General features: G+C 59.9%; 10 protein-coding genes across 10 annotated transcripts; all 10 read right to left on the bottom strand.

Moving 5' to 3' along the window:
- Window positions 1-944: 944 nt before the first annotated feature.
- On the bottom strand, window positions 945-1703 carry LMXM_26_0170 (putative 60S ribosomal protein L7; the record flags this gene model as incomplete). The annotated part of the gene is made up of 1 exon (XM_003876271.1): window positions 945-1703. The coding sequence occupies one exon, from the start codon at window positions 1701-1703 to the stop codon at window positions 945-947; it is 759 nt and encodes a 252-aa protein (XP_003876320.1).
- Window positions 1704-2661: 958 nt separating this feature from the next.
- Window positions 2662-3534, bottom strand: LMXM_26_0180 (putative 60S ribosomal protein L7; the record flags this gene model as incomplete). The annotated part of the gene is made up of 1 exon (XM_003876272.1): window positions 2662-3534. One exon carries the CDS (start codon window positions 3532-3534, stop codon window positions 2662-2664), a length of 873 nt encoding a protein of 290 aa, XP_003876321.1.
- Window positions 3535-4890: 1356 nt separating this feature from the next.
- LMXM_26_0185 (conserved hypothetical protein) lies at window positions 4891-5376 on the bottom strand (the record flags this gene model as incomplete). Its single annotated transcript, XM_003876273.1, has 1 exon — window positions 4891-5376. One exon carries the CDS (start codon window positions 5374-5376, stop codon window positions 4891-4893), a length of 486 nt encoding a protein of 161 aa, XP_003876322.1.
- Window positions 5377-6378: 1002 nt separating this feature from the next.
- On the bottom strand, window positions 6379-7224 carry LMXM_26_0190 (conserved hypothetical protein; the record flags this gene model as incomplete). The annotated part of the gene is made up of 1 exon (XM_003876274.1): window positions 6379-7224. The coding sequence occupies one exon, from the start codon at window positions 7222-7224 to the stop codon at window positions 6379-6381; it is 846 nt and encodes a 281-aa protein (XP_003876323.1).
- Window positions 7225-9003: 1779 nt separating this feature from the next.
- On the bottom strand, window positions 9004-10224 carry LMXM_26_0200 (cell cycle regulation-like protein; the record flags this gene model as incomplete). The annotated part of the gene is made up of 1 exon (XM_003876275.1): window positions 9004-10224. One exon carries the CDS (start codon window positions 10222-10224, stop codon window positions 9004-9006), a length of 1221 nt encoding a protein of 406 aa, XP_003876324.1.
- Window positions 10225-11305: 1081 nt separating this feature from the next.
- On the bottom strand, window positions 11306-12427 carry LMXM_26_0210 (putative NAD-dependent SIR2; the record flags this gene model as incomplete). Its single annotated transcript, XM_003876276.1, has 1 exon — window positions 11306-12427. One exon carries the CDS (start codon window positions 12425-12427, stop codon window positions 11306-11308), a length of 1122 nt encoding a protein of 373 aa, XP_003876325.1.
- Window positions 12428-13033: 606 nt separating this feature from the next.
- LMXM_26_0220 (conserved hypothetical protein) lies at window positions 13034-13978 on the bottom strand (the record flags this gene model as incomplete). Its single annotated transcript, XM_003876277.1, has 1 exon — window positions 13034-13978. One exon carries the CDS (start codon window positions 13976-13978, stop codon window positions 13034-13036), a length of 945 nt encoding a protein of 314 aa, XP_003876326.1.
- A 1481-nt stretch (window positions 13979-15459) lies between these two features.
- Window positions 15460-16587, bottom strand: LMXM_26_0230 (hypothetical protein, unknown function; the record flags this gene model as incomplete). The annotated part of the gene is made up of 1 exon (XM_003876278.1): window positions 15460-16587. The coding sequence occupies one exon, from the start codon at window positions 16585-16587 to the stop codon at window positions 15460-15462; it is 1128 nt and encodes a 375-aa protein (XP_003876327.1).
- Window positions 16588-17683: 1096 nt separating this feature from the next.
- Window positions 17684-18232, bottom strand: LMXM_26_0240 (conserved hypothetical protein; the record flags this gene model as incomplete). The annotated part of the gene is made up of 1 exon (XM_003876279.1): window positions 17684-18232. One exon carries the CDS (start codon window positions 18230-18232, stop codon window positions 17684-17686), a length of 549 nt encoding a protein of 182 aa, XP_003876328.1.
- Window positions 18233-18978: 746 nt separating this feature from the next.
- On the bottom strand, window positions 18979-22365 carry LMXM_26_0250 (conserved hypothetical protein; the record flags this gene model as incomplete). Its single annotated transcript, XM_003876280.1, has 1 exon — window positions 18979-22365. The coding sequence occupies one exon, from the start codon at window positions 22363-22365 to the stop codon at window positions 18979-18981; it is 3387 nt and encodes a 1128-aa protein (XP_003876329.1).
- Window positions 22366-22811: the final 446 nt, after the last annotated feature.

Here is a 22811-nt window from a genome sequence, read left to right on the forward strand (position 1 = left end):
AATATGGTGACGGCTAGGGGCGAGGGGTAGTAGAAAGGGGAAGGATGGAGTGTTCGCCTGAGGTGGATGGTTTCAGTGGGCGGATGAGGGGCGGGGTGAGGCGTGCGTGGGCGTAAAGTGCGAGAGAAGCGAGGTCTTCGAAGCACGAAAAAGGCGCTAGATGTGTAAAACGGTAACAAGGGATCCAAGAGAAGATATGCATGTGTGCGTGTTCGTTGCGTCAAGAGTGTTTCCTTGTTGATCTGTGTATTCCGTCTTGTGTGACAAGTCCTTCTCTCGCTCAGACACTGTACCAAGTGTGTCGCAGAGAAAGAGACGCGCAAATAGCCAACTGACATGCAGAGGCGCATCATACCGCATCGGACGCAAGCAGCAGGGGGAGGGCTCGACGATGTGTAGGAAGGCACAGACCGTCGCTGAGGAGAGACCCTCATATGTGGAGTTGTCGTGGTCGAGGCGAGGAGAGTCACGCAGCGGAAGAGCATAGAAAATGGGAGACGAAGGATGAGGGAGAGTTGGGGGTGTGACTAAAAGAATATGTGTGTAGGGGGTGGGGCTCAAGCCCTTGCCGTCGTGTACAACCAGCCGCGCACACGCATGGTTCCTGACTTCTGCTCATGAGCAGCGGCAAGTGCAACAGCCACCAAAGATGCCCCATGCGCAGCGAGACCTTCCGCCATCAAGCGGCCATAATATCTCCCCGACACTGCAGTTGAGAGAGACAGAGACGCACGCACGTACCTGCGCGTTTTATACCCCTCGGATGGCACAGGGGGAAAAGGCCGAAGCACGCGTGCGATCCTGCAGGAGAGCGTTGAATCTTGAAGACAAATTACGAAGAAATGAGAATCACGAAAGAACGAAAAACACAAAACGAGGGACGACAGCACAGCAGCGTCAATCCTTCAGTCGAGCGCGCTCACTGAGAGAGAACATTCGGCTGCTCAGATCATGCGGGCGAGGAAGCGGTTGATCAAGGTGTCGCGGTTACCATAGTCGCCACCCTCCACGAAGTGACGGCGCTTCTGGCGCATGCCGCCGGCCGGAGGGGCCAGCTTGAAGGGCCACATGCCGTGCATCACCGTGCGGAAGTGCTTGCCACAGGTGTAGATCTGGTTCACCATATCCTCGGCGCACACGATGTCCGCGTTGTTGTACTTGTCCTTGATCATCTGGTTGTCCGTGATCTTCACGCGCTGGCCGTTGATCTTCAGGTACCCGCGCTTGTACACCATCGCGCGGACGGTGGCCAGGGACGGGTAGCCGTACGCGATGTAGGGCTCCACCGCACGCAGCATATTCTCCATCGGCTTGTTCATCTTCACAAACACCGTGTTGAAGATCTGGCGCAGGCGCAGCAGCTGGAGGATCTTGCGCTGCTTCGGGTTCACCTTGGCGATACCGCGGATGCGGGTCACCACGACAACCTTCGGCTTCGCCTCCAGGTAGTAGTTACCGTGAGACGCGGCCTGGCGGCGCAGCGTCACCAGCTTCTTCTCCGCGCCGCGGTACTCGCGGGAGTATTTGCGGGCACGCAAGTAGGCGGTCTTCTTCAGGGCAGCCTTGGCGGCCTTTCGGGCCACCACAGCCTTCTTGAAGCTCTCCGTCTGCTGCTGCTTGAACGCAGCGCGCTTGATCGCGGACTCAGGGGCAGGGACAGCGGGCATGTCGGATGCGTTGCCGTAAACTGAGTGCGTGGGCATGGCCGTATGTTTTTTTTTGAAGGCGGTGTGTGGAGTCGCGTTGCCGGAGAGCGGGGGCGAGTCGAGGGTAAGACGGGAAGAGAGAGAATAGGGAGTTCGCATGGCGGCATCGTATTCACGCAGACAGCGAAGGGGCTGAAGGAGACGCTAGCACAAGAGCCACTGCCCTTTGTCTAGGAATCACCAAAAAGATGTGCTGGTACCCTGCACACCACCGTCACAGGCATCCTGCAATGAGCGTGTGAGCTGACTGAACAGGGAGGAGGCGGAGGCGGTGAGGTCCGTGCAAATGCCGCCGTCAGGTTCCTCAGGACGCAAAAGATGTCCTTTGTACCCACCTGACTAACGTTCAGAGAGAGGCGCGCACGTGCCCTCACCTCACACCGCGTGCGGAAGGCATATAGGAGGAGAGCGGGGAGGTAAAAAGAGACCCATAGAGAGAGAGAGCCATGGGGATGTGCTGGGAGACGCGGCATCATCATCACCCAGGCACATCGCCAGAGATGCATGTCACATGCACTTCCGCCCAACCTCCCCCAACCACCTTTGCCACCGTGTAGGCTCAAGCGTCACTGCGGTCTCTCTCACCCCCACCTCACTCATCCACCCACCCTCTCGGGCTTCCACAGCACCTTTTTCCATTTCTGGTGCTGCATCACCCCTGCCTCCTTTTTATACTCGCATTGTTTTGAAAGAACAACAAACGACCAAGCAAGCGGGGCGCACCCCGGCATGCGAGAAAAGAAAAGGAAACGGGTGTTCACGGAACGGCAGCAGAGGCGCCGACCCACCGCAAAAGCGCGGCACCTGAGCCCAGGCTCACATGCAACCATCCACGTACACAGCATACCGACTTCTACATCGCGCGACAGCTTCAGCAAGACAGCATCCAGAGAGATCTGAAGTAGCCTGTCATTAGCAGCGTCAATATAGCGTACGGATGAGGGCGCGTGGCTGCTCAGATCATGCGGGCGAGGAAGCGGTTGATCAAGGTGTCGCGGTTACCATAGTCGCCACCCTCCACGAAGTGACGGCGCTTCTGGCGCATGCCGCCGGCCGGAGGGGCCAGCTTGAAGGGCCACATGCCGTGCATCACCGTGCGGAAGTGCTTGCCACAGGTGTAGATCTGGTTCACCATATCCTCGGCGCACACGATGTCCGCGTTGTTGTACTTGTCCTTGATCATCTGGTTGTCCGTGATCTTCACGCGCTGGCCGTTGATCTTCAGGTACCCGCGCTTGTACACCATCGCGCGGACGGTGGCCAGGGACGGGTAGCCGTACGCGATGTAGGGCTCCACCGCACGCAGCATATTCTCCATCGGCTTGTTCATCTTCACAAACACCGTGTTGAAGATCTGGCGCAGGCGCAGCAGCTGGAGGATCTTGCGCTGCTTTGGGTTCACCTTGGCGATACCGCGGATGCGGGTCACCACGACAACCTTCGGCTTCGCCTCCAGGTAGTAGTTACCGTGAGACGCGGCCTGGCGGCGCAGCGTCACCAGCTTCTTCTCCGCGCCGCGGTACTCGCGGGAGTATTTGCGGGCACGCAAGTAGGCGGTCTTCTTCAGGGCAGCCTTGGCGGCCTTTCGGGCCACCACAGCCTTCTTGAAGCTCTCCGTCTGCTGCTGCTTGAACGCAGCGCGCTTGATCGCGGACTCAGGGGCAGGGACAGCGGGCATGTCGGATGCGTTGCCGTAAACTGAGTGCGTGGGCATGGCCGTATGTTTTTTTTTGAAGGCGGTGTGTGGAGTCGCGTTGCCGGAGAGCGGGGGCGAGTCGAGGGTAAGACGGGAAGAGAGAGCAAGAGGAAATAAGAACATGAAACGCATGAGTGTGCTTGCCTCTTATGGCGCGGTGACCTTGCCGTTCACCGCATGCCAAAGTGACGCCGTACCGCCAGCGGCACCCTTCGTCGTTTCGGTTTCGCCATTTTCCGTATATCCGTTCTGCAATAGAGCAGGCGTCAAACTTCACTCTACCCGTCCACCCCTCTCCGGCCTGCGACAGACCGGCACCGTGTGTGGCTGTGGCCCCATGCAGCCGTCGACACACGCGCGGCACAGCAGTGCGCCGACTCGATCACCGTAGCACCGCCTCGGCCTCATACTCTGCCCACCCACACCTCGGCCCCGCAGGCCGCCTCACAGCCGCTCGCATCACGCCCGGTCGCCACCTCGTGCACACCCTCTCGCGGCGGCTCAGCAGCCCCACACCAGTGTGGGCCGTGTGACGGTCGGGGGGTGAGGTACCCACGCGCCGCGCTCACACTTTGCCTATTCATATGGATGCCACAGACGCCTGGCCACGGTCGCGGGTCGCGCCGACGCGGCCCCGCCAAGAGCCTCACCGCCGACGTCAGCAGCCATACATCGCTCTGGCATCCCCGCGTAGGTGGGTGCCTGACCCTGGCACCACCAGCAGGGAGGGGGAGGGGCTCGGCACTGGCAGGGAGAGGGGCAGGGGGTCGCGGGCTGATTGGCTTCACCCGCACAGAGAGCGGGAGTACCGGGCCCTGTTGACATCTTCCCCTAGAGCGGAGCTGTCTGTCATCAGGAGCGGAGCAGGCCCTCACGCAGACACATACGCACATGAGAATTTATGCCATGTGAGTTTGCAGCAGCGTTGGTAGGCGCAGTGTGTTCGTAGCGGTGCACCGCTCAGTGCCTGCAGCGATCACTTTTGTATGCGCACTTGTCGTACATTACACGCCGTCAGGAGCGGGCAGTGCGCCAAACAATGAAAGCCCCTCAGGCGTGAACAGCCAACATTGATTCACATCAACGCGCTTGTCTCTGTATGTGTACCTGGGATTCAGCTTGTGGCTCCCCTGTCCGCCGAAAAGGTGGTGCACACATGTATTAAACGCATTCAGGAAACCGCATGGTACTGGAAGCGGGCGCGGAGAGGGGTAGGACGGACATCGCTCGCGAACCGATGTCGCTGCGGCGGCAGCGGGGGGGGGGTGCAGCAAGCAGAACATGCAGTAAGAGAGGTGGCGAGAGCAGAGAAACGCGGTGGTCGCGAGGAGACACTGGTGTATTTTGCGCTCAGAGCACCGCCAAGCGCACGAAAGCAGCAGTGGCACGGCAGTAAGAAGGACAGTCACGGATATGACGACACACCCGAGCGCAAACATGACAACGTGGACGGGGTGTACGGCACCAACACCGAGTCGGCATTCAGCGTTACTCTGCCATCTCTTTGTGTACGTGACGATGTAAAATGCACCGCTGAACAGAGCGGAGAACCATGACGATTGGAATGGCAACGAAGAACCACCCCACGGTTGCGTAGAAGATCATGCGGCCACAGGACCTCAGGAAGGTGGTATAGCCCACCCTAAGGGACTCGTGGAGCGCGTGCGCGGTGAAGGCTTCGACCTCCGATTGCGTGAGAATCCCTGCAAGGCGCGCAAGCGAAGGTAGAACCGCAAACTGGAGGGGCGTGGAGAAGAAGTTTATAGTAGAGGCAAGCACGAGCTCTGTCGCCGTGCATCGTAAGTAGTACCCAATCACGAGCGTAATTAATGACGTCACGAAGGGCACCGGAAAGATGCCGCCTAGAACACCGACAGATACAGCAACCAGCACCTCGGCCCACGTTAACTGGCTCAATGGCACGAGCACGCGCTCGCGCAGCGCCTGCGACATACACTGAAAAAAGTGGCGCATGGTCTAGGACTACTTCACGCAGAGCTGTGAAGATATGACTCCGCCGCCATACAAGAGACGCCACAGCAATAGGGACAGATAGGATGCGGCGCCAGCAACAGCAAAGAAAAAATCAGCGCAGCGGCAAGGGTCATCCAATGTGCTGTTGGCCGCCAGGTATGTATGGCGTCTGTGTTATCCACCCCGAAAAGTGTCGAAATAGACCGTCTGCGCCAGCCGCAGAGAGAAGAGGGGCGGAGAGAGACAGAACCGAGAGTGAGAGGACGTGCATCGGTGCAGGCAGCAGACAGCAGATGAAGTCTCGCTCACGTACTCGCGATTCTTAAAGTTCAGGTCATGTGAAATGAAGGCTTCAACCGCTTTGTTGCCCTTATCCCCGACCCATTCCCCACTCCATCACTCCAGCACCAACGGACGAACTGCACCGCCGAGGACACAGGGACTGCCTTGGGAGGGGGAGCATATGAGTTAGAGTCCCCTCCCCGTCCACTGGACGATAGTGAGGTGAACCTCAAGGGCCCCTACGCGTCTACAACTGTCCCTGCGTGTCTGCGCGCCGATATATCTGCTTATGTGTGTGTCTGTGTAGGTGTGTCGTTGCTTCTGCAAGGGTGCGGTGCCCATTATCCCCCATGAAAGAGACGGACGGAGGAAGAGAGGTGACCCTTCACCCACGACCCCTCATGCCGCGGCACTCGCTCGCACGCGTGTGCGCCCTTGGGCTTCGTCGAAATTTCTTGCGCAGCGGATGAAACACAGAACACGAAAAAGGATTGAGCGAACGGCGACGTGAGGTTCGCACGCACACAGACGCCATCAGATTACGAGGAGGAGCGCAGTCCTCTCTCTCCTCCTCGCAACAATATACCAGAGGCAGCCTCGACGAACATCAAAAGCCCGTCAAGACGCATCGAGCCGTTCGAAGCTTCGGCACACTGGCTGGGCGGCTAGCGGGGTCACTCTACTATCCTCGCTCGCCTGTGCCGCGCACCCCTGCCGCAGTTACTTCGCCTCCACCACCTCGCCCTTCTCCTTTAGCTGCTTGCGCAGCCGCTTCTCAGACAAAATGTCGGCGGCCACCTCATCGCTCACCTCTTGTGCCTCCACCACCTCAGGAATCCAGTGCATCAGCATTCGCTCAATGCCGCTCTTTAGGGTGATGTGCGACGATGGACACGACTTGCACGCCCCTTCTAGAAGGAGGAACACGGTGCCCTCATCCATGTCGATGAAGCGGACGTTGCCACCGTCAGCACGCAGCATCGGCCGGATGCGCGTCGCCAGCAGTTCCTTTACGGCCAGCACCACTTCGTCATCATCTTCATCCGGTTCAGTGTCGTTGTTGTAGCCCAACAACTCCTCTTCACCAGCCGCGGAGAGCACGTTTTCCTTGCTCTCTGCAAACTCGACGATCACCTCCTTGATGATGGGCATCAAGGCGGCCCAGTCCTCTTGTGGATGCTTGCGCACCGTTACGTACTCGTCGGCCAGAAAGACGGCCTGCACCCCTGCCACGCCGAAGAGGGCCTCAGCCAGCGGCGACTTGTAGGCCTGCGCAGGCGAGGGGATGTCCACGGAGAACTCTGGCTTGAGAAACGAGATGTCCATGGAGAAGAAGCGAATGCAGTCTGGGTTCGGCGTCTCGTTCGTTTCGACGACAATACAGCGGCACTGCACGGCCCGTGCAGAGAGAGGTGACCCGGAAAATGCCCCGCTGGAGAGGATAACAAGAGACCTCGTGAGGGAGCGGCGAACCGTTGAGCTGCACGGCACACACGTGCTAAGACATGCGCTAGTGATCGCCCGCGCAGCATACGATGCCATACTTACGCCTGATCGCCTCAGCATCTTTTTCACTCTTTTTGGAGACGACGCACGCGCGAAACACGCCGCTGGGATGCAACCAGAAGCTACTTCCCACGACCGCAATCACGTGTGTGTAACATAAGAGGAGAGATCAGGAGGAAAAAGACGCGAGATCAGCAAGCAGAAAATGAGCCGCGAATGCACTCAGAGCCCACTCAACAGAAGAGTACGTCATACCATCACCGGCACACAGTAGCATCGATGCCGCAGATTTGTGAATCTGTGCGTGCCCATCAGGGAGTGCACCACATCTGGCAGAGGCCACGCAGAAACAAGATACACATTTGTTTTTCCTCAACATGTCCACTCGGCGCCATACAACGCGACTCGAACGCCTCCTCCCACACCACACGCCGCCACTCCCGCCCTGCACCCTCACAGAGCCGTCCCCGTGTGTGGCTGTGGCCCCATGCAGCCGTCGACACACGCGCGGTACAGCAGTGCGCCGACTCGATCACCGTAGCACCGCCTCGGCCTCATACTCTGCCCACCCACACCTCGGCCCCGCAGGCCGCCTCACAGCCGCTCGCATCACGCCCGGTCGCCACCTCGTGCACACCCTCTCGCGGCGGCTCAGCAGCCCCACACCAGTGTGGGCCGTGTGACGGTCGGGGGGTGAGGTACCCACGCGCCGCGCTCACACTTTGCCTATTCATATGGATGCCACAGACGCCTGGCCACGGTCGCGGGTCGCGCCGACGCGGCCCCGCCAAGAGCCTCACCGCCGACGTCAGCAGCCATACATCGCTCTGGCATCCCCGCGTAGGTGGGTGCCTGACCCTGGCACCACCAGCAGGGAGGGGGAGGGGCTCGGCACTGGCAGGGAGAGGGGCAGGGGGTCGCGGGCTGATTGGCTTCACCCGCACAGAGAGCGGGAGTACCGGGCCCTGTTGACATCGTCCCCCCAAAAGGGTGCTGTCCGTGAAAAGGGATATTAGTGAGGAATGGGAAATCAAGAAACCCTGAGCAGAACAGCCCCGGTGGAAGTAGCAGCAGTATGGATTTGTGTGTACGTGTGTGTGTGTGTCCACCGCGGATGGTATAGGGGCAAAGATGTAGTCGGCACATATGGCGGGGGACGGTACTGCACTTGGCTCCCCGCAACGAACGACACGTACAAAACGCCTGAGAAAGCAGCGGGGAGAGAAAGAGCAGAAAAAGATAGGTCAGACGAGGGTGACCGTGAAGGACGCAGAGCGGAGAAGGCAGGAGGCCCGAGCGAGTTACAAAATGAAGCCGCAGTGGCCTCGTCCGTGCCGCGTGCGCGCTGAATTCAGGTGAACTGGAGGACGGCGCATGTTCTTGGCCGATACACAGAAACAGCAAATGTGAGAGAAAGCATAGTAGGTGCTATGGCTGTCTGGCACCTCCGGTACATTCGTCCTCGCCATGCAAACACATGTTAGCCGGGACGTCAGCTGTCAGAGCCCTCAGATGTGGCGTAGGGAGCAAGAACGCTACGCAGGTCTGTTCCGTTGCTTTTCCGGCGTCTACGGCGTGTACGTGCTCACGCAAGCCTTCAGCAGGAGAGAGGAGTCACCTTGTGTGTGCGTGTGTGTGCATCGCTATAGGCGTGTAGAGGGGAGGTACAACGTTATCAGAATGTGAGCCGGGCAAGCGAAAGGCGCTCGTGTACGCTGAGGATGGTGTCTGCGCAGCATCCGGACGCGAATACGGCGTAGTAGGGGAGAAGGCACCCGCGCTGGCAAGCACGTGCCGTGCAAGTGTCAGTCGCCACTTCCCCCACAGCCTCGAGTCGGCCTAGACCGTCACGCGGGCGGCCGCGTTCACCCGAATGAACTCCTCCACCTCCTTGGAGGCCAAAAACTCTGGCACCACCTCCATGTCATCAATCTCAGGGCAGCTAAACCGTAGCACCGCCGCTACGCTGCCAAGCTGCGTCAGCTGCTCGCCGGTGACGTGGTTGCTGGAGAAGACGTTCACAGTGGACGATCCACTCTGACGCACAAAGTTCACGAGGGACAAGAAGAAGCGGCGCTCGGTCGGGTTCTCGGAGCGAAAGACATCATCGCTAATCATGAGGCCGCCAACAGCACCGGCCATCACCGCGTAGTAGACGTACTGCGGGGTGTAAACGCACCTGTCTGGGTCCTTGTTCATAGTGTCCTGGAACTTCTCCCACATGCGGATGTCGTCGACGCACTTGGCCGACTCCATGCGCTGCGCCACACCAGGGTCGCTGAGAGCCTCCTTGAGCCCGCTGATCGTCGTCGACGAGACCTTTACGAGAAGAAACCTGGAGAGGTTGAGGTACACCTCACGGAGAGGGCCGTGGTCTGCGCGCTGGGTGACTTCCTTGATGTACGCGTGGAACTCCTCCCGCACGTGGCCTGGGGAGCACAGCAGAACGAGCTTCGTCTTCTCGAAGTCAACGTGTGTGACAAGGGCGTCAAGGGACTGCTTGAAGAAGCGCTCGATGCTCTTGTCGCGCGCCTTGCCGTCGCTCTTGTGCTTCTTCGAGATGGTGACCTCGATCTTGGCTTTGATGTGCATGAAGGAGCGCGTGACGAGAATGACCTGGGCCTCGCCGAAGCTCATCAACACGGCAGCCGTGTCTGCTTTGCCGGACTCGTCACACGCATCCTTTAGGCGATCCTCGCAGATGGAATCCCACTCCCTCTTCGTGATCCGCACCTCCTGAGGCGGTTTCGCGTGAATGGTGAGGGTGTGATGAGCCCCCGTCTTTACAAAGTTGTTTTCCTTCTTGTTCACGCCTTGAATGCGCAGCTCATCCGGGGTGAAGGCGATGTGCTTCACCTCCACCTCAAGGTTGAGCATCTTCATCTCCGCGGCGAGAGTTCCAAGCGCGTTCTCGCGCGGGACTTTGCGTCGTGTCTTGGTGAGCACGAGATCGCCTACGAGAATAAAGTTGTACAGGTGCCACAAGTCCTCTGAGGTGCCGACCGACACCCGCACCTCCATCGACCCATCCGGGTGCGCAGCCTTGCCCAAGAGACGCATTTGCGTGCGTCGCCGCTGGCAGTATGCGTGGTTGTTGATTCGTGCGGGCGCACGTGCTGCGAGATCCCTGACGGTCAGCAATGAGAAACGGCTGCTGGCAAGTTGGTGACGTGGAGTGGTGAAGTATGGAGGTGATGAATGCCGGCGCGATACAGTGCGAGCCGGCCTACTGGTGCGTATGTGCGGCGCACGTGGGGCGATGAGAGGGCGAGCGAGGGACTTGCAGGACAAAGCTCGCCGACTCAGCGTTTCCTCCTCCTCCTCTGCAATCGCAATAGACGCGCAGGGGTCACGGAGGAGGCGAGTAAGGAGACCGAAACGTGATCAGACGCAGGTACAGAACAACAGAAACGGAGAAGGGCGTAGTCGGCCGAGAAGGAAGTGAAGTCGCATCTTAGTGCAAGATCTCCCACTAAGCAACCATGAGCACTCTGCCAACGTGCTGGGCACGACGCAGAGGCTTCGGCCGGCCAACGGCCCCGTAACAGGGATGGCAGGGGAGGGTAGCCATCCTTCCTGTTTCTCTCACGCTGAGACGCAGAGCGAGGGAGGAGCGGAACCCAGAAAGTGCCCGCGTGCAGGTTGCAGAGATGGCATGCATCCCTATCAAACACCGCCGGCGTCGACGGCGGCAGCACCTACCCCTCCCGTGCACGCCGCTGTTGTGGAGAGAGAGGTCATGTGTGTCTGCGGATTCGTACGCGTTGCTCGGGACGCTTAAGAATGAGTTCCGTGACGACACAGATGCACTCGTTCGCGGTGCCCTCATGCAGGTGCTTGGCTGGGCCGACTCTTCCCACACTCCTCCCTCTCCCCCGTTTGTGTACGTTACTTGATCTCGCGACGGAGGGCGTAGGGAGGATGGAAGAGGGAGCAGTCATGATGCACTGTTGGCGGGATACGCAAGGGCACAGTGATCCTTATTTCTGCACGGACACACATCATGCGTAAAAGCAGCAGCATTGACATGATTCGAGGCGAGACTGGGCGCGGTGGGTGTGACCGCCTTCGATGCGCTTAGCTGCTCTACTTACGGCGTTCCGGATCTCTCTTCAGTTATCACGTTGGCAGCGATTCAGGCTCACATCTCAGTTGACACCGTTTGAGCAGTAGCTGGAGCTGCCTCGGAGAAGCGCATACGCTTTGCCAGTGCCTCGCTGAGGCCCAGGTACTCGGCCAGCTTCACCACGTTCTCCTGGCAGTCACCTCGGAAGAGAACATCCCGGCAGACATCGGGGTGGGCGTGGTAGTCACCGTACTGCCCGTAGCCGTCGCTCGAGCTGGACGTCGACGCCTCGTCGACCTCCTCCTTCGGCGATGAAGATCTGTCCTCTACCCCTCCCTTCTCGCACCGCGCCGACGCGGATGGGGAACGACTCTGCGAAGAAGACGATTGACCCTCCTTGGCAACCGCATCGTCGTAGACAGTGTTCAGCGGGTCATCAGGAAAGCGGAAGAGGAGGCCACCAACTCGCTCGCGGTTCATGACAACGCGCGGGACTGACTTGGGCACGACGCACGGCAGCAGCGCGAACGGGTGCACCTGCATCGATGTCCCGATGATGATAGTCAGCTCCGCGATCGGGGCATCGTGGTGTAGCGCGTCGAAGAAAGCGTCCGGCAAATTTTCACCGAAGAAAACAACGTTTGGTTTTACAATTCCGCCGCATGTAGAGCAGCGGGAGACCGTACCGCTCATCGCCTCCAGGTAGTTCTGCTCAATGCTGAATGGCGTGTGGCATTCAATGCAGGCGGCGGCAGCAAAAGACCCATGTGCCTCGACGAGGAGCTCTGGCGACACGCCCGCGGCCTTCTCCAGGCCGTCAATGTTCTGCGTGCAGCAGCGCAGTAGACGACCCTCATCTTGCAACAGTCGGATGAAGTGATGTACCGGGGTGGGCTGAAAGTGCCCAGGCCACAAGTTCAGCTCCCGTGCGATCGAGTAGAATATCTCGGGCCTCTCCCGCAGAAGGGCCAGTGAAAAGGCGTCGGTCGGGTCGTCGAGGTTGTACTTGCCTAGGTTGGCGTAGATCCCGGTGCCAGGTGAGCGGAAGTCTGGGATGCCGGCAGCTACGCTGGCGCCCGCTCCGACGAGCACGAGAATGCGCCGCACATCCTTCTCCCTGATGTAGTGAGCAAGCCCTTCCAAGGTCGGCTCACCGAGGACATGCTCCTGATGCGGCGCTCTCGGAGACGCTGTCATCTCCAACATTAACGTGAAGTTAGTCTTTTAAAAAAGCCGCCGGTGAGCAAATTGCGGTTAGCAGCGCGTAGAGAGAAAGACAAGAGGGCAGAGGACACGTCACCTCCTAGCACCGAGCACGAGGCGTGACTCCGCTACCGCAGTGGAAGCTGCGTGGCTTAGGAAAGGCCCGTTGAGCGCAGAGAGAGAGGGGGGTGCGGGAAAGGGGGTGTGCGGGAGGAGACATGAAAAGGCATACCCGCGCCTGGAAAATGACAGGATCGAAAGTCGCCGAACCGAAAAGGCGGATGCGAGGAGAGGCGACAACGCCGTCTCCCAGTCAAGCACACTCGGCAGCACATCCGCTCACGCAAAACGCAGATGGATCGCTGAGCTGGTGTTGTGCTAATCCTGGAAGGAGGATATACATATCTATATGCGTATGAGGGATAGAGAGGCCTTGTATGACAGGGAGAGCCGCTGCGGGTGAGCAAGCGGCGGCGGCGTGGCCGAGGCAGAGACACAAGAACGGAGCGGAGGCGGCCGCAGTGGTGGCACAGCCGCGTCTTTCGCACATCACCGCCTGTACCTCCAAGGACTGGGAATCGGCAATGCGACGTCTAACCGTTAGCAGTGCTTCAGAATGGCGTTGCGCGCAACCGTCTCGCTGTGGTTGAGGCACCACGCATGAGGTACTGCTGCATCTTCCTCGATCACACAGGCACTGAGCCGCGGGCAAACACCTCTGATTTCCTCAGTGAACGACAGAGGCGCCCAGCCGTCTTTCTTGACGTAGTAGAGGATGAGGCGCTCCTGCACATGGAACAGGAGCGCTGCGTCGGGTTGCAGCAGCATACGAAATTCTGTCATCGCCATGTACAGCGAGTTCGTCAGGCACCAGCGGTGAAAGTGGTGTGCAAGGGTGTCGGCAAGGGCGAGAGAGAGCGTTGGCTCCGACGCGGTAATGAGGAGAAGCCGCAGTTTGTACGGCAGCAGCCCCAGCAGCGCGGCAACCATGGCAAGACACCACTGTGCCAACGTGCTGCTAAGAAAGGAGAGACGGTGCCCGTTGGGGGAGTCACGCATGTGTGACATGACGGGGCACAGTCCAAAGCATTTCTTTATGACTGAGTACCGCGCCACCATTTGCAGCGCCACGAAGCCGCCGATGCTGTGCCCGGCAGCGTAGATGTTTCCATGGTACTTGCGCTCTGCGTTTTCATCCATGAGGGTGGCCATAAAGCTTTCGGCAATGTCAACCTGATCCGCCAGCGAGAAGACGCGGCCTTCATTGAGCTCGGTGAGACTGTGGCCCGCGTAGCCCATCACGAGAACGTCGAACTTGTTCGTCTCGAGAAACGCGCACAGCGGCTCGTAAAACTGCACAATTCCTGGGTTGCCGGGGAAAAAGACGAGCAGCTTGCGATGGGAGCTGGGCGGCCGCCGGCCATCGTTTGAGTTCTCCTCCGTCGAGAGATACTGCAGCAGGTTGAAGGAGCTCTGCAGCACGTCCACCACGGCGCCGCCAGCAACCGGCGCCTTCCACGCCACAATCGTGTTCGGTGAGGACATTGCTGGTGAAGAACAGAAGATGAAGGATACAAGAACCGCGCAAAATAGGGCAAGCGCGTGCAGGGGAGACGCACAGGAAGTCACGAGGGACACTAAACTAGACGCTCGAGCACTGCGCACACGCGGGCTGACGACCGCGACACCAGAGAGCGGTAGCGAAGCACCGCAACGGGCAAGCAAGTGAGAGTAAAGGCGACGAGAGAGGTCGCCACACACGCCTTACCTGTCTGTCTCTGAGTGCCTCGTGTCTGAGTGTGGTGCGAGGCGGCAGGGAAGGGCCTGCATGCGATACTCATCTATCGCGCGCTCGAGGCAAGGCGAAAAGTGAAGAAGAAGCATGTCAGATGAAAGACGGAGATGGACAGCTGCGGCGGCGGTGGCGGGAGCCGGGGGAGGGGGCCGTTAAGCGACGAAGCCAATGATGCATGAAGGAGCGGTGCGGAGGAGGGACCGAGAAGGTGCGGCGATCTCGGTGAGAGCATCAATACACATGTCTCTCCAGCGCACCAACCAAACGCACCAGCGGAAGCCAGTGAAACAATCAAGAGGAGAAGAAAAGGTCTAAACTGTGGCGCAGCTTTTCACAGGATTGCGACGTCCGCATCCGGCGCGTGGCGGCAGGCAGAGGAGACGAAGCAGACGTCGCTGGGTGGCTAGACCCACCAGTGTGCGTGTGGGTGTGGGTAGCGGTGCTTGTCAACCACTCAAGGGAGAGGATGCCTCGAGCTGCGAATTGCCCTCCTGCAACTGGAAGTGAAAGGCGCCCACCCACCCACCCCAGCAACGTCGTACGCACGCATGCAGACGCCGACACGGGGGGAGAAGACGAGAGGCGGTGGCGCGCAGCACTGCAAGCACAAGAGGAAACAAGAAGCAACACGTGAGAAGCACGGCACAGGCGTGCATGAAGAGGGAGAGAGAGAATGAGGTCGACGAGGTGCACACGTGACAATATGTCCCTCACACCCACACGCGGCTGGGTGGGCAGCGTGGGAAGACTGGGTTTTGGTGGACACGGACACAGACAGGAGTACAGAGGGTAATGATGTTCATGTAGGAGAGAGGTACGAATCACCAACACCGATGCCCCTTCCCCACATCATGCCGGCCTACTCTCGTCTTGAGTGCTGAGGCGTCAACTGAGAAGGCAGAGAAAGGAAACGCCAAGCACGGCATCCCTTCGCCACTGGCCCACCCCTCTTCACTTTCACTGAGCCCTCCGCGGGCAGGGCGCACAACCGTGCTTTCGTGGTGGTGCGCCATCATCCAAGCATAGTGAACAGGCACATACGAAAAGAAGAAGGCACTTCACGACGTGCTCCCTGAATGCACAGCAGCCAGCAGAAGCGGAGGGGGAAGGCGCGGCAAAGAATTAGAGAAAGGACATCGACAAGGCATAAGGCGTCGACCAAAGTCTTTTGGCAGGCGCTGCTGAAGCCGCCGCCGCCCCTTCTCCCCCTCTCCTGCTCGCGCCTTTACGATTATGAAGCAGCCTCACCGGTGCGGCCAAGGCGCCGCAGCGTCGCGTGTTTAAGCTCCACAAGCTCCTCGTACGTCATCTGGGACAGCACAGAATGCTGAATCGACGGCGATCTCTCCCGTGTTACCGCATCAGGAAGTGGTGCAGGCGTAACGGGCACGGCTGGGAAGCACAGTGTCGCTGGGTCGGTTGCGGTTGTACGCCCTCCAGCATTCTGCGCTCCCGTCGAAGACTTTTTCCAGTGAAAAGCGCGGAGAAGCGGTGCATACACCGCCGTAAGGTACGACTCCAGAGTGCAATCATGGTCGAGCCCTTCGGGGTCGCGCACCATCAGCGTGGCGCTCTGCGGAGACGCAAAGCTGATCCACACCGGGCGATCGATCATGAAGAGGTCGTCTGACCCAAGACGAACAACGCGCACATGACGAGGAAACCCGCACTCGACGAGCAGTTCTGCAATGGCCACGTCCTCGGCCCGCTGAATGTTGTCAGGCGGGATGAGACTGTACTCCGCTGCTGCTGGGAAGAGCAGTGATCTATATTGGCGCTGCACCTCTGCGAGCTCTGCATAGGCGTCGGAGGCGGAGGTAGATGTCCCCCGTGAAGGTGAGGGAAGCCTTGCACCATTGTCCGACCCAAGAGCATGCGCCTCGCGGAGCTGATACCATGCCAGGATCGACAGCAGCTGCGCGCCGTGGTGTTGGAGCCTCGCGCATTCCTTGCGTAACGCAACTAGCTCTCCCGCTTGTCGAGAAGCGCTTGATTCACGAGGGACGTTCACAGGCGATGGCACTAGCGGCGCGGTGTGCATCAGCGCGTCATTGAAAGCCGGTGGTGGTGGTGAGCGGAAGCCAAGTAGGCGCAGAGACGTCCGCTCTTCCTGTGTGAAACTGCGGCCGTGATGCTGTTGTACCTCGACGAACCGTTGATGGAGTCGCGCTGTATCAGCCCACAGGCGGCGCATGTGTTCAGCTGCGCTAGAAGCTGCTGTGACGACATGACCGTCAGCGCACGACGTTTGCGTTTCACACAGAAGCCGAGTCTGGCACCACTGCCTCTCGTATGCCTCCCTCAGCGCCTGAAACGACGCCTCTGTGAGAGGAAGCTTGTCTACGCCCTCTGTCTCCATCCGCACTGCTGCTGCAGAGTGCTTCCTCCAAGTATGGGGATGTGCATGGGGACGTTTCTATGGGTGCATGAACCTAAGGGGTGGGGTGTGCGACACGAAACGGGGTGCTGTCTCTCTCAAGTCCGGTCTCGGCAGAAAGCAGCGGCGGCGTGACGCACGAGAGAGCACGTGAGGACCCGCGAAGCACGCGTGCCCAGGGACGAGCAGGATCTCTCGCTCCTTTATTTGTGTGTGCGTGTGTGTGTGTGTGTACAATCAGATATAGACGAGGGCAGGTGAGTGCAGAGAGGCGCTGTCGTGCGGACATATCGAGGTTTAGTGCCCCCCCCCGTGCTTGCGTGGCTGTGAGGTGTGTACCGGCAACCTAATGCGTGCACGCAGTGCTTGGAAAATGATGATGCGATACAGAGCGAGATTAAGTTGAGACGATGCCTGAGTTTGCTGCTGCTGCTGCAAGTATAGCGCAGACACATCAGCACTAAAGACACGGTCGGTGTGCATGTCACGTGTGCGACTGGCGCACACACTGACACTTCGAAACGACTGTGTCAACGAGGAGGGAGGAAAGCGAAAGCCCGGGAAAGAAGGTGCGCACATCCGGTTCTGCCGGCAGCGTTCCCACTGGACGGGTACGTACGCACGAGTATCCTTCCAGCACTCTCGATCGCTCCCTCTCTCTCCTCCTCCACGCCCGCGTCGGACACTTCGCCGCCGACTCGCATGTGTCTCGGCGTTTTCCTTTGTCGTTGACCGCGCCTGCCCCGGTTCGCTCTTCGCAGAACTGCTGCCGTAGAGCGCCATGCGCGTCTCTCACGGCGTCTTACCTGGATATTACCAACGATGATGTCCCAACACCAACAGAGCGGCCGAGACAGAAGAGGGAGCGAGAGGCGCGTGCCCACAGGCCTTGGCGAAGCTCTTTGCTCTCTCCTCCTCCCGCGCGTCGACCTTTCCAGGGCCGCTATACGGCCTCTCCACCACCACGGAATGACACCAATGTACACCCCACTCACGTAGGAATGGCACCACGCCTGACACTCTATACACACATGCGCACACACGTATGCGCATATGTTCATCAGTGGGGCCCCGCGCCCTACTTGAAGGGGCGAGCGCTCACCGTGATGCCGGGGATGGTGGAGAGGGTAGACACGAGGTACTTCTCCATCGCCGCATTGTACGGACTTTGGTGCGCCCACACCTCAATGCGCACGGACTCCTTGTACATGGCACTGCCCTTGTGGCCAATGCGCACAATGTCGCACAGGCACTCACCTTTGCAGGCGTCACGACTAATAGCCTCCCCAAGCACGACCGCGACAACGTACGTCAGTGCCTCGCGGCACTGCGTCTTGGTCTTGCAGAAGATGGAGAAGCGCATGCCACCCGGGAAGCTCTCAAACTGCGGCTCAATTTTGTTACGCGAGAAGACGAGGTTGTCGTCGTTCGGCAGCAGTGTGATGGGTGGCAGCGTGTTGATGGTGCTGTACACTTCCTCAACGGTGGAGACGTAGCCGAGTTCCTTCGTCTCATGCTCGTACTCGTTGCCCTTCGAGGCAGGGATGTAGAAAACAAACCACTTGTCCTTGAGCAGGTGCAGCGGGGCTGAGGAGGTACTCTCCTTGGTGGGATTACTATCGGCCATGCTGGTCCAAAAATGTGTTCGCTTTTCTGGTTGTGTCCGTGTAATGCAGTCGCCAGAACCACGCCAAAGCATAACGGACCACGGCTACGCAGACGAGTCGGAGGCTGAAGGAAGCCGGCGGAACGGTGGCGGTGATGTGATCGATCGGTGCAGTGCGCGCACGTGTGTGGCGATATACAAGAAGGAATGGAGATGCTGTGAGGGGGAGCAGTGACGCGAACAACTCAAAAAAAAAACGGAATGAGCACATGCACAAGCGCACGTACTCGTTAAGCCCTCGGCGCGGATGCCGCCACGCGAGGAGTACACGCGAGAAGAAAGGGCACAAAAGAGCTGCACAGGCCGCAAGATTGACAGACGGAGAGGAAGGCGAGTAGAAACGGCAAGCAACAAGAGGGAGGGTGGGTATCGGAGCCGTCCTGCTGTCGTGCGCGTTCGGCAGTCACGTGAGCACGCTCCAGACAGATATGTCGAATGTTGCCGTGCTGCGTTGAACCGGCATGTACAGAGAGAAGTGGCTCAGAGAGACACACGCACACATGCGTGTACGCTGAGGCGGGCGCGCCTAGGGAGAGAAAACGATGAAAAGATAAGGGGCATAGGGGCGGTGCGCAGGCCAAATGCACGGAGAGGGTGTGCATAGTTCACACACGTCACCCACCGCCACTTCTGTACCCCCTTCCCTCTCATCCGCAAACACGGTAAGCGGGGTGTGACTCCGTTGGACTGTTGTTGTTTCTTATGCGTCACTTGGCACAATCGCGTTGCAGCTCTGACACGCGCAGGCTCGAGACGGGGAGGTCATCCGCAGCAGCAGGAGCAGCACCGGCGCGAGTGCCACCAAAGCCGAGGGATGTCTTTCGCAAGAGCGCAAGCATTTCACGACCGTGTAGCCGAATTACCTCATCATGCAGGTCCGCCTCCACCGCAGCACTCATCGCGGGTGTCGTCACGCTCGCGTTGCTTTCTCCGTGAGGTCGCCCGCGATATGAGGACATGGCCGACGCGAGCGTTTGCAGGGTGCCAATGTCCAGCTCCGACAGCACGAGCAGCGTGGCGTCGGAGGGGTGGCACAGCGATGCGACAATTTTGCCCAAGGCCGCCGCGCACGCCGCCTTTGCCATTTCGTGAGGTGATAGTCGAAACACGTCCCGGCAAAGGTCGCAGATGGCGGAGACGGGAGCGCGCGGCTGCATGGCCAGCGCGTAGGAGCCTATAAAATGCAGGGCCGCCACCTGTACGAACGCGTCTTGCGTGCTGCGGCAGAGAGCGACGAGAACATCGTAGAGGGATGTGTGGTGCTTGCGCCGCAGCGAGTCGTCAAGGTTGCGCAGCGTGCGGTCGTCCTCATCGTAGTCCGTCCATGACAGGAGAACGTCGAGCACACGCACGCGAAGGCGGCATAGCCGCGACGCGGCAGCCGCCTGCGTGGTGAAATTGTACCCTGTTGAAGCCGCCAACCACGACGGCAGGTGATCCTCCGCTAGCACAGACCACATCACGCCTGCCATGTAGGTCGACTCCTTGGAGTCGAAGCGGTACATCCCCAGCCACGTTACGCAGTGAATGGCGCGCACCGCGGCGCCGATGTCGTCTGCCTCGAAGAGCACACGCACAAGGAGTTGCAGCAGGCGCTGAGTGGTGTCGTACAGGGGCTGCGGATCGGTCACCTCAAAGACCACATCGTCGACCCGGTGGGCAAGCATCGCGAGAGTCACCGCAACATCGACCGCGGCGCGGCTATCCAGCGCCGCCCGGAGTTTCTCCGCCAGCTGCTCCCACTCCACGCGAACTGCAGTGATCGCCTCACCCTGCCTGTGCTGTTTGTCGTGCGAGAGCTGCGCCACCGCCTCGCAAGACGCCAGGTGCTCCTCGATGCGCTCGAGAAAGGCGTCCAGCGCTTGCCGAACGCGGGCGGTGAGGGACACCTGCGCGTCATCCGTGGGAATGACTGAATGCCACGTCCCACCACGCTGCGTGGACGTATTCCACAGCGTGAGAGACGCAAGGATGTTGCGGGTGCACCGTTGCAGGCGAGATAGATTTTGCCAGCGCTCCGCCCGAGTGTCGCCCCGGCCGAGGTGCGCCTCGACGCTGGAAGCTGCGAGAAGGTGCTCCAGCAGCCCCAGAGCCCACCGGTGCAGCACGCCCGAGAGTCCGAGCATGCGGCCAAGCAGCTCCAGCGTGGAGGCGAGAGACGCTCCACGGGAACCGAAGAGGGCCTCTGGTGTTGCCTCCAGCGAAAGGCGCTCCAGTAAGGCAATCAGTGGGGACGTGTCGACCTCCGTTGTTGGTGCATTGACGAGCGCTGTCGTTTCCGTCAGCCGTGGCGCCGGCGACATAGTCACGTCCTCCACACCGGCAGCAAAGAGCTCCAGGTGGCACGCCTCCACCATGACATCCACGCACGCGTGCACGAAGCCAGGTGTGGTGGCGGCGAGATCAAGCAGCAACCACTGCAGGCCAGTGGCAAGACGCTCGCGTCCACAAACGTCCCTTGTGTAGCGCAGACGCGGCTGCGCAGCGTTTCCGGGCAGGTAACAGTGAGCACGTGCCTCGCCGCACGCGTTCACCAAGGCGCGCGCGCACAGGTCGTAGAGGGACGAGTTTGATAGAAGCTCTGTAAAGAGGCTCCGCAGTTTCGCGGGCAAGGACGGCGAGACAAACTGCGCCGCACTACCGTCGCTGTCACAGTTTCGGGCGAGCACAGCACAGATGCTCAAAAGGCCGGTAGCAGTAGCGGGAAGCACTTGTGCCATGACCCCGCTTCCAGCGCCAGACGATACCCCTTTGATGAGCGACCTCAGGCGAAGGAGCGCTGCAATGGTGTCGTCCTCTTCGACATCGGTGTCGCTGCGCAGAGACAGGCACCCGAACCCAGGCGAGAGCACAAACTTGTTTGTGTAGAAGAACTGCCGGTAGGAGCGCGCAAAGTCGTGTGTGTCGCGGGGCGGGAGCCGCACCAGGGCATTGAGCAGCATCGTTAGAGCAAGATGCAGGCGCTGCTCTAGGGTTTCGGCGGGCAGTCGCAGACGCGCTGCATCGAGGCGATCCAGGAAACGCGGCCGAGCCGCGGTAAGCGATGCTGAAGAAACACCTGAGGTGGCGTCTGCGTGCTCCTCGAGGAGCGCCAGCAGCTGCGGGGCGAGCAGCCGCACTTGGTCCTCGACCGACAAGGCCGTCGTCACATGTGTCACGACAACTTCCGCAGCGCACTGTTCCTCCCCCGCTGCCGATAAGGGGCTGCGGCGGCCAAGAGGCTCGCCGAGCTGCTGCTGCTGCTGCCACAACGTGAAGACTGGCGATGTCAGCAGCTGCACCAGCAACTGCGCTGCCTCGCCGGTCATCTCAGTCGCTACCCTGTCGTTCAGCAGAAGCACGCGAAGCAGCGATCGCACACCGTTAGACCGCGTGAGTACGAGACCGGTCAACGTATCCCTGAGGATCCGCTTTTGACTGGTGAAACGCCCTTGTGAAAACAAGTCAGCAGCGATGTGATTCTCAGTCAAACTTGGGCCTTGTCGCCCTGGGGGAGGGCCGGTGGTGGCTGGCAGCGTTGTGGCCGTTGCCGGTGGTGCGCCCGACACCCCTGGATCGAGCAGAGGGTAGAGCGCCTGCAGCACAATGTGCAAGGGAAGGGCTGCACTGGACCAGCATGTGTACAGGAAGACGCGTCCGCAAAAGCGACGTTGTTCGGCGCTGATGTAGACGCTGGACGCATTGGCCTCGTTTTGCGCCTCTTCGCACGCAGGCGGTGTCAAGGTTACGACGTAGGTGGCAGGCAGCGACGCCGGATCCAGTAGGTACACGCAGGCCGCAAGCACATCCTGTGTGTAGGCGGTCATGATAAATTGCGCCTCAGCCGACGTAGCCGGACGCGCATCCAGCAAAGGCGCTGAGCCGGCGCCCGGCGGCAACCAGGATGGGATATGCGACTTGGCAAGAAAGAAAGGCAGGTAGAAGTCCCGGTAGAGTTGGTAGAACCGAGTGTACACGATCATCTCCGTCTGTGGGCTGTCGTCGAGGAGAGCGGACCGCAGGTGCTCACGCAGCTGGAGCACACCCTCGTGGAGGCGGCTCAGGTGGACGACAGAGAGTTCATCAGCATGCCTCGCGCTGGAGCATGTGTCCATCGCGCTGTGGCACCTTGCCCATCAGCTGCCAGGCTCTTATCTAATACGGAAGAGGAAGGTGAATCGAAAGAATGCGGAGGAGAGCGATCAGGCAGGAAAGACATGCAGAGGCAACTATACGGGCGATGCACGTGAAGCGTAAAGTCAAAAAGCCGCGGTGATGGGAAGCCGCGTCTGCGCCTGCCGTGGCCAAGTAGGCGGGTGGGGGTGTGGGTGGGGAGCAGGAGGGCACGGCTTCAGCTTCGTGACTGTATCGAACGGTGCACGAGTCATGGCTTTCGCGGCCACTCCAAGGATTAGACGGCGTAGGCGTGGATCGACGACGTCCCTCACAAACTACCATGCGCGGCCTCGCGAAAGCAAAAGAGGGTGATCAGAAAAGCACCCCACCTCTGCCCACTCGCCTAGCTGTGGGTTGGGGCGCACAGTTGGTCCAGGCGGACACT

Source organism: Leishmania mexicana, chromosome 26, assembly GCF_000234665.1.
Source record: "Leishmania mexicana MHOM/GT/2001/U1103 complete genome, chromosome 26".
In the NCBI taxonomy this organism is placed as follows: Eukaryota; Euglenozoa; class Kinetoplastea; order Trypanosomatida; family Trypanosomatidae; genus Leishmania; species Leishmania mexicana.